General features: G+C 45.1%; 1 protein-coding gene across 1 annotated transcript in view; it reads left to right on the top strand.

Annotated features, from left to right (window-relative positions):
* The first annotated feature begins 3,657 nt into the window (after positions 1-3,657).
* The window catches only part of LOC128703809 (Ras-related protein interacting with calmodulin), a 131,048-nt gene continuing 123,523 nt past the window's right edge, over positions 3,658-11,182 (top strand). Inside the window, exon 1 of the mRNA XM_053798651.2 lies at positions 3,658-3,874. Coding sequence (XP_053654626.2) covers positions 3,679-3,874 — 196 coding nt within the window. The 5' untranslated portion in view covers positions 3,658-3,678. The remainder of the gene's footprint in view (positions 3,875-11,182) is intronic.

Here is an 11,182-nt window from a genome sequence, read left to right as displayed (position 1 = left end):
TCTTCAAGAAAAATAGTAGGTCTGATGTAAGCAACTATAGGCCTGTTAGTATACTCAGTATAATATCTAAAATTCTAGAGAGGGCGGTGTATTCTCAAGTAATTAAGTACCTTAATGACAACAACATTCTCCATAGCTATCAATCGGGCTTTAGAAGATCCTACTCAACCGACACCTCCCTTATTAATCTGATGGATTACCTGAGATGGCTGAGAACTGAAATGTCTAAGGGGAACCTCATAGGTATGGTAACCTTAGACCTGCAAAAGGCCTTCGATACTGTCAACCACAATATATTATGTAATAAACTTCAAGCTATCGGTATAGGTTCTGTAGACTGGTTTAAGTAGTACCTTAGCAACAGGAGACAAATAGTCAAAATCAACAAAACAGAATCAGAACCCCTGCCGATAAGTTTTTAGTTTAATATGTTTATTATGCACCCCATACCCATCCTGTGGGCGGTAGTCAAAAGATTACAGAGGTACATAATTGGTCCAGGGACTGGACTCCAAAGTTTTGATAGCTGAGCAAGTTACAGAGGCAATGAACTCACAATTTACAAAGGTAATGAACTCACAATTTACAAAGGTAATGAACTCACAATTTACAAAGGTAATGAACTCCAGGTAAGTCTGGTCACAATCATGACAAGTTACAAAGGTATTTACAGATTACAGAGGTACGTAATGGGTCCAGGGACTGGGCCCCCAAAGTTTTGATAGCCGAACTAGGTACAAAGGCAATGAGCTCACAAGTTACAAAGGTAATGAATTCTGTAGAATGGTTACTTACGTTTATACTTTGGCTACAATCATGAACAAATTATAGAGTAATGAGCAATTCACACTTCCACACCCGGTCACAACTGTAATGAGTTATTGGTGCAAATATTGATTGTTGAGTCACACACACCACACACACACACACACACACACACACACACACACACACACACACACACACACACACACACACACACACACACACACACACACACACACACACACACACACTTTAGTTTAATATCTTTATGCACCCCATACCCATCCTGTGGGCGGTAGTCAAAAGATTACAAAGGTACATAATGGGTCCAGTGACTGGACCCCAAAGTTATGACAGCTGAACTAGTTACAAAGGTAATGAACTCCAGGTAGATCTGGTCACTAATCATGGCAAGTTACAGAGGTAATGAATCAGCTTCACTCCTATACATGGTTACAGTCATGAACAAATTACAAAGTAATGAACCACTGATACGTCACACCTGGTCACAATTGTAATGAGTTATAAATACAAATATTAAGTGGATCATACACCCACACTAGTGCGCGCGCGCACATACACACACGAGGGCGCACGCACGGACATGTGCACACGAGCGTACAAATATATGCATACACACAAGGACGCACACCCACACACACACACCCACACACCAACACCCACACACACACACCCTCACACACACCCACACACACACCCTCACACACACCCACACACACACACCCACACACACACACCCACACACACACACACACACCCACACACGCACACACACACCCACACACGCACACACACACCCACACACGCACACACACACACACACACGCACACACACACACACACACACACCCTCACACACACCCGCACACACACCCTCACACACACCCACACACACGCACGCACACACACACACACACACACACACACCCTCACACACACACCCACACACACACACACACACACACACACACACACACACACACACACATGCACACATGTGGTAATGCTTTATTTACAGCTAGCAAAGTCAGGGTATTTCTCCAGAATGGTCTGTAATATACCACTGTGGATAAAATACTTAGCCATTTCTTGAACACTTCTGAGTGAGTTGTTTCTAAATTCATTAATTTTATCACACTCCAGTACATAATGACGCAATGTGTGACAATAGTCCATCTGGCAAAGTTTACATTTCGTTTGGTCTACATCTGGTGGTGGTGATTTAACCTGCCACAGATACTTGTAACCCAGCCGGAGCCGGGCGGTAGTGACATCCAAGAGTCTGCTTATTTTGTTGGATGCACCATAGACATGTGGCTCCTCCTGCATGATAGAATGATGATAGATGGACTCACTGGTGTCAATCTCCCTGAGCCTTAAGTCCATAAAATTCAGCTGAAGTTCTTTTCGTATTATTGTTCTCAAACTACTACCTGACAAGCCAAGATTGTAATCTACTCCCTCTTTGAAAGCATACAGCTTAGCCAATTTATCAGTTCTATCATGCATCTGAAGACCAATGTGAGATGGAATCCACAGCATGTGCACTCCTGCCGATAACATGTGGAGTTCCCCAAGGTAGTATTCTGGGTCCCTTATTATTCTTATGTTATGCCAATGATATGCCTATCAGTGTCAAGTGCAAACTCCTACTGTATGCAGATGACAGTGCTCTGTTAGTGTCAGGTAAAGACCCACAAGATATTGCTAATGTTTTAATACTGGAACTGGAGTCCTGCAGCAAATGGTTAGTAGACAACAAACTATCATTACACCTAGGGAAAACTGAAGCCATTCTCTTTGACACGAAACATAAACTGAGAAGGGTAAATAATTTTAATGTTCAATGTAATGGGGAGCCCATCACTTTGGTTTCATCAGTAAAATATTTGGGAGTCCCCTTTGACCCATGCATGTCAGGAGAATTGATAGGGAACAGTGTAGTAAAGAAAGCGAATGCCAGAGTAAAGTTCCTGTATAGACAAGCAGTGTCTACCTACTGAGGCTCGCAGGACCCTATGTCTAGCCCTTATACAATGCCATATGGATTACGCTTGCTCTTCTTGGTACTCTGCCTTGACAAAAAAACTGAAAGATAGACTGCAAATCACCCAGAACAAAATCGTAAGATTCATCCTGGGGCTGGGACAAAGAGAACATGTAGGCCAGGATGAATTACAGCAGTTGGATATGCTGAATGTTGAAGACAGAGTAAAACAACTGAAGCTAAATCATGTTTATAAAATTGCTCACAAACAGTGTCCAGAATATCTTGCTGTCAATTTTGTCAAGGTTGGGAACCAAAGCAATCATAGTACTATGGGGAGAGAGCACAACTTTGTAGTACCCACAGTCAGTGGCCAGGCTTCAAACACCTTTTATTGTACAGCAATAAAGGAATGGAACAGACTGCCCGCACATGTCAAAGCCAGTCATAGCATGAACCAGTTCAAGAAGAGTGCCAAAAGGTGTGTGATGAATGTAGCTACAGAAAGGGAGGGGAATGATTTTCTATTTTTTAGCTAACATACGTGTAAATTTTACCTTATTCTTAATAATGACCCTCGTATTGTAGATAGTCTTAATGACCTTGGTGTAGTAGATAGTCTTTTTCGTATGATAATAAGATGTTATCTTCATTGTAGAATAATAAGAACATATTATAGCCTTTATATTATAATAATAAGGTAAAAGGACCCCAATGGAAATAAGTCACTCTGACTTTTTTGGGTTATCCTAGGTTCTCTACACATATGCTGCTATGTATGATAATTCTATGTAACTGTATTTGTGTATACCTGAATAAACTTACTTACTTACTTACAAAGGTAATGAGCTCAAGGTAGGCGGTAGGCGCTTCACATGGTCGTTGGAGGATGGTAGGTGCCTGTGATGTGGTCGCTGGAGGACAGTAGGCACCTCAGTGACACTACAATACAGAGCCAGGCTAGTGTGGCACATACTCTTGTGAGTTATGAAGGCGGCGTAATGGCACTGACAGGGGGCCAGGCGGGCCACCAACAGACCAGGAATGGCACCAAGGTCTTCAGGATCGTGGTGCTGGGGGAGGGAGGTGTCGGCAAGTCTGGTAAGTCTGACGCACCACCACAACAATGGCACTAAGTCTATTATGGTAGTGCCAGGGGAGGGCGGGGCTACTTAAGTCTGACTCCACCTCACATCTCTAACTTATTCTTATTTAGTCACCTCTTAAAGCTTACACTGATGACTCTAATGTGTCGAGTGATGAATATTGTGTACAGTGATGACTAATGTGTGGAATGTTGACAGTAATGTTTACAGTGATGACTGTGTACTGTGATGACTGTGTACTGTGATGACTGTGTACTGTGATGACTGTGTACTGTGATGACTGTGTACTGTGATGACTGTGTACAGTGATGACTGTGTACTGTGATGACTGTGTACTGTGATGACTGTGTACTGTGATGACTGTGTACTGTGATGACTGTGTACAGTGATGACTGTGTACAGTGATGACTGTGTACAGTGATGACTGTGTACAGTGATGACTGTGTACTGTGATGACTGTGTACAGTGATTGTGTACTGTGATGACTGTGTACTGTGATGACTGTGTACTGTGATGACTGTGTACAGTGATGACTGTGTACAGTGATGACTGTGTACTGTGATGACTGTGTACAGTGATGACTGTGTACTGTGATGACTGTGTACTGTGATGACTGTGTACTGTGATGACTGTGTACAGTGATGACTGTGTACTGTGATGACTGTGTACAGTGATGACTGTGTACAGTGATGACTGTGTACTGTGATGACTGTACTGTGATTGTGTACTGTGATTGTGTACAGTGATGACTGTGTACTGTGATTGTGTACAGTGATGACTGTGTACTGTGATGACTGTGTACTGTGATGACTGTGTACAGTGATGACTGTGTACTGTGATGACTGTGTACTGTGATGACTGTGTACTGTGATGACTGTGTACTGTGATGACTGTGTACTGTGATGACTGTGTACAGTGATGACTGTGTACTGTGATGACTGTACTGTGATGACTGTGTACTGTGATGACTGTGTACTGTGATGACTGTGTACAGTGATGACTGTGTACTGTGATGACTGTGTACTGTGATGACTGTGTACAGTGATGACTGTGTAAAGTGATGACTATGCACAGTGAAGACCAATATGTACTGTGATGACCTGGGTACATTGATAAGATAAGAGATAAGATTTCGTTCGGATTTTTAACCCCGGAGGGTTAGCCACCCAGGATAACCCAAGAAAGTCAGTGCGTCATCGAGGACTGTCTAACTTATTTCCATTGGGGTCCTTAATCTTGTCCCCCAGGATGCGACCCACACCAGTCGACTAACACCCAAGTACCTATTTGCTGCTAGGTGAACAGGACAACAGGTGTAAGGAAACGTGTCGGAATGTTTCCACCCGCCGGGAATCGAACCCGGGCCCTCCGTGTGTGAAGCGGGAGCTTTAGCCACCAGGCCACCGGGCCACTGACTAATGTGTACAATAATGACTGTAATGTGTAGACTTGATAACTGTTTTGTAGTGATGACTAATGTGTACTGTGATGGCTGTAATTCATAGTGATGACTGTAATTTATGTTGATACTGTAATTCGTACAGTGATGACTAATGTGTAGAATTACTTAATGTCAAAACTGGGTAGTAAGTCACATAAATTTTGACTGTGACCTTGAGAAACACACTGGAGTCATCACCATTGACCCCTCTAAAGGTGGGCCTCCCAGGTCTTCACCTACACTGTCATTCCAAGGAACCCTGGAGTCATTCCCAGTTGGTGATCCAGAAAAGCAGGTGGGTCCTGGAGAAACACGACACAAAACACACAGGATCATTATTCATGACCCAAAAATGGTGAGGCATCCACCAACACTGTACCACTACCTTTGGTTCAAGAGTCCATACACCAACATCACACAGGTAAAGCCTCACTGCCCACACTATATGTTAGCATACCATACCTAGGCATATACTGACATACTGACATGACTACCACACACATACATACACACACACGCGTGCGAAAACGGCAAATGTAGTAACCATATTTGAAAAAGGAGACAGAAAAGAGGCACTAAACTATAGACCAGTGTCACTGATGTGTATAGTTTGCAAAATCATGGAGATTATCAGGAGAGTGGTGGAGCACCTTGAATGGAAAAAGAGTATAAAAGCCAACCAGCATGGATTTATGGAAGGCAAATCCTCTCGCAAACCTACTGGAGTTTTATGATAAGGTAACAGAAGTAAGACATGAGAGAGAGGGATAGGTTGATTGCATCTTCTTGGACTGCAAGAAGGCCTTCGACACAGGAGATTGGTGCAGAAGCTAGAGGACCAGGCACATGTAACAGGAAGGGCGCTGCAATGGATCAGAGAATACCTGACGGGGCGGCAACAACGAGTCATGGTACGTGATGAGGTATCACAGTGGGCACCTGTGACGAGCGGGGTCCCACAGGGGCTGGTCTTAGGACCAGTGCTATTTCTGGTATATGTGAATGACATGATGGAAGGGATAGACTCAGAAGTGTCCCTGTTTGCAGATGATGTGAAGTTAATGAGGAGAATTAAATCGGATGAGGATCAGGTGGGACTTCAAAGAGACCTGGACAGGCTGGCCACCTGGTCCAGCAACTGGCTTCTCGAATTTAACCCCGCCAAATGCAGTCATGAAGATCGGGGAAGGGCAAAGAATTCTTGACCACAGACGGAATATAGGCTAGGTGGCCAAAGACTGTAAACCTCGCTCAAGGAGAAAGATCATGGGGTGAGTATAACACCAAGCACGTCTCCGGAAGCACACATCAACCAGATAACTGCTGCAGCATATGGGCACCTGGCAAACCTGAGAATAGCGTTCCGATACCTTAGTAAGGAATCGTTCAAGACACTGTACACCATGTACGTCAGGTCCATACTGGAGTATGCAGCACCTGTTTGGAACTCACACTTGATCAAGCACGTCAAGAAATTAGAGAAAGTGCAAAGGTTTGCGACAAGGTTAGTTCCAGAGCTAAGGGGAATGTCCTACGAAGAAAGGTTAAGGGAAATCGGCCTGACGACACTGGAGGACAGGAGGGTTAGGGGAGACATGATAACAGCATACAAAATACTGCATGGAATAGACAAAGTGGACAGAGACAGGATGTTCCGGAGAGGGGACACAGAAACAAGGGGTTACAGCTGGAAGTTGAAGACCCAGATGAGTCAAAGGGATGTTAGGAAGTATTTCTTCAGTCATAGAGTAGTCAGTAAGTGGAATAGCCAAGCAAGTGAGGTAGTGGAGGCAGGAACCTTACATAGCTTTAAGATGAGGTATGATAAAGCTCATGGAGCAGGGAGAGGACCTAGTAGCACTCAGTGAAGAGGTGGGGCCAGGAGATGAGTCTCGACCCCTACAACCACAATTAGGTGAGTACAGTTAGGTGAGTACACACACACACACACACACACACACACACACACACACACACACACACACACACACACACACACACACCAGGCAGAACTACAAAGGGATCTGGACAGGCTGCAGACCTGGTCCAGCAATTGGCTCCTGGAGTTCAATCCCACCAAGTGCAAAGTCATGAAGATTGGGGAAGGGCAAAGAAGGCCGCAGACAGAGTACAGTCTAGGGGGTCAGAGACTACAAACCTCACTCAAGGAAAAAGATCTTGGGGTGAGTATAACACCAGGCACATCTCCTGAAGCGCACATCAACCAAATAACTGCTGCAGCATATGGGCGCCTAGCAAACCTCAGAACAGCATTCCGACATCTTAATAAGGAATCGTTCAGGACCCTGTACACCGTATACGTTAGGCCCATATTGGAGTATGCGGCACCAGTTTGGAACCCACACCTAGCCAAGCACGTAAAGAAACTAGAGAAAGTGCAAAGGTTTGCAACAAGACTAGTCCCAGAGCTAAGAGGTATGTCCTACGAGGAGAGGTTAAGGGAAATCAACCTGACGACACTGGAGGACAGGAGAGATAGGGGGGACATGATAACGACATACAAAATACTGAGAGGAATTGACAAGGTGGACAAAGACAGGATGTTCCAGAGATTGGACACAGTAACAAGGGGACACAGTTGGAAGCTGAAGACACAGATGAATCACAGGGATGTTAGGAAGTATTTCTTCAGCCACAGAGTAGTCAGTAAGTGGAATAGTTTGGGAAGCGATGTAGTGGAGGCAGGATCCATACATAGCTTTAAGCAGAGGTATGATAAAGCTCACGGCTCAGGGAGAGTGACCTAGTAGCGATCAGTGAAGAGGCGGGGCCAGGAGCTCGGACTCGACCCCCGCAACCTCAACTAGGTGAGTACAACTAGGTGAGTACACTCACACACCCTCACACACCCTCACACACACACTCTCACACACTCTCACACACTCTCACACACTCTCACACACTCTCACACACTCTCACACACTCACACTCACACACACACACTCACACACACACTCACACTCTCACACTCTCACTCTCTCACACACACACACACACACACACACACACACACACACACACACACACACACACACACACACACACACACACACACACACACACACACACACACACACACACACACACACACTCACACACACTCACACTCTCACACACACTCACACACACACTCACACACACACTCACACTCACAGACAACAACAGAGCCCAAGGAAAGCCTAGAAGGGAAAATGACAGGCCACTGAGCCCAAGTACATTAGCCAGTGAAACTGATGAAAGGAAAGCTGCAGTGGAGGAAACCAAATTAAATGAGGGGATACACAGGGATATGCAGTGGGAGAATGAAAGGGTGAGGTCAGTCTTTGTGTATGGGCTCCAGGAAGTCGAAGGGGAAACATATGAAGCAAGAAAACAAGGGGAAAAAAAAGCAATTGAAAGCATCATGAAAGCAATAGGAGAAGACGATATGACCCAGCTGGAAAATTTTCGGAGAATAGGGGGGTTTGTAAAAAAAAGAACCCGGCCAGTGAGAGTGACCTTCAAGGCAGAAGCGACTCGGACCAGGATACTGCAGGAGAAAGCACGATTAAGGGACATGACGGCATACAGGAGGGTGTATCTCGACCGCGACAGAACACAAGAAGAAAGGAAGAAACTGAGAGAGATGGTACAAAGGCGAAAGGAGGAAAGAGAGGGGATGGAGAAGACAGACAGGAGATCCCAGACCCAGGAAGAAGATCTAATACAGCCTCCCTCACAACTTTCTATAGAAGCCTCCCAACCAGGTCAACCCCAGTGCAACCAAACACTCTAAATCAAAACACCCATGCCACATCCAATGCCCCCACCCACTACATTACAAACTTCACCCCCACAGCAACAACCCATAGTTCCTTACCAGGTCTCCCACTTCCCCAACCCCAATATACTTCCCAGACCACAGTCTTAGAAAAGAAGTTGAAGGTGTGGTATACAAATGCAGATGGAATAACAAACAAGTATGAGGAGTGGCACGAAAGAATCAACGAGACATCCCCAGACATAATAGCACTCACAGAAACAAAACTCGCCAGAATAATAACAGATTCAATCTTTCCATCCGGATATCAAATCTTCAGGAAAGACAGAGGGAGGAGAGGGGGAGGAGGAGTTGCACTGCTCATTAAAAACCAGTGGGGTTTTGAGAAAATGGAAGGAATGGATGGCATGGGCGAAAGGGACTACTTAGTAGGAACAATCCAGTCTGAGGGACATAAGGTGATAATTGCAGTAATGTACAACCCACCACAGAACTGCAGGAGGCCAAGAGAAGAATACGATGAGAGCAACAGAGCAATGATCAACACACTAGCCGAGGTGGCCAGGAGAGCACACATGGGGGGAGCAAAGTTACTAGTTATGGGTGATTTCAATCACAAGGAGATTGACTGGGAAAACCTGGAGCCCCATGGGGGTCCCGAAACATGGAGAGCCAAGATGATGGATGTGGTACTGGAGAACCTCATGCATCAACATGTTAGAGACACTACCAGAGAGAGAGGAGAGGATGAACCAGCAAGGTTGGACCTTGTATTCACCATGAGTAGTTCGGACATCGAGGGTATCATGTATGAAAGGCCCCTGGGAGCTAGTGATCATGTGGTTCTGTGCTTCGACTACATAGTTGAGCTCCAAGTGGAGAGAGTAGCAGGAATAGGCTGGGAAAAACCAAACTACAAAAGGGGGAACTACTCAGGCATGAGGAACTTCCTGCAAGACATTCAGTGGGAGAGGGAACTGACAGGAAAACCAGTACAAGAAATGATGGACTATGTAGCAACAAAATGCAAGGAGGCAGAGGAGAGGTTTGTTCCCAAGGGAAACAGAAATAATGGGAAGAACAGAACGAGTCCTTGGTTCACCCAAAGGTGTAGGGAGGCAAAAACTAGGTGTACTAGAGAATGGAAAAGGTACAGAAGACAGAGAACTCAGGAAAATAAAGAAATCAGCCGAAGAGCCAGAAACGAATATGCACAGATAAGAAGGGAGGCTCAGAGACAATATGAAAATGACATAGCATCAAAAGTAAAGACTGACCCGAAGCTGTTGTACAGCCACATCAGGAGGAAAACAACAGTCAAGGACCAGGTAATCAGACTGAGGAAGGGTGATGGGGAATTCACAAGAAATGACCGAGAGGTATGTCAGGAGCTCAACACAAGATTTAAAGAGGTATTTACAGTGGAAACCAGTAGGACTCCAAGAAATCAGAACAGGGGGGCACACCAGCAAGTGCTGGATGAGGTACATATAACCAAGGAGGAGGTGAAGAAGCTGCTATGCGAACTTGACACCTCAAAGGCGGTGGGACCAGACAACATCTCTCCATGGGTCCTTAAAGAGGGAGCAGAGATATTGTGTGAGCCATTAACAAAGATCTTCAACACATCATTTGAAACTGGGCAACTCCCTGAGGTATGGAAAATGGCAAATGTAGTCCCAATTTTTAAAAAGGGAGACAGACATGAGGCACTAAACTACAGACCTGTATCTCTAACGTGTATAGTATGCAAGGTCATGGAGAAGATCATCAGGAGGAGAGTGGTGGGGCACCTGGAAAGAAACAAGTGTATAATTGACAACCAGCACGGTTTCAGGGAAGGAAAATCCTGTGTCACAAACCTACTAGAGTTTTATGACAAGGTGACAGAAGTAAGACAAGAGAGAGAGGGGTGGATCGACTGCGTATTTTTGGACTGCAAGAAGGCTTTCGACACAGTTCCTCACAAGAGGTTACTGCAAAAGCTAGAGGACCAGGCACACATAACAGGAAAGGCACTGCAATGGATCAGAGAATATCTGACAGGGAGGAAACAACGAGTCATGGTACGCGACGAGGTG

Source organism: Cherax quadricarinatus, chromosome 87, assembly GCF_038502225.1.
Source record: "Cherax quadricarinatus isolate ZL_2023a chromosome 87, ASM3850222v1, whole genome shotgun sequence".
Taxonomy (NCBI): Eukaryota; Metazoa; Arthropoda; class Malacostraca; order Decapoda; family Parastacidae; genus Cherax; species Cherax quadricarinatus.
The sequence above is the reverse complement of the archived record's forward strand: the minus strand, read 5'-3'. Positions and strand labels throughout refer to the sequence as shown.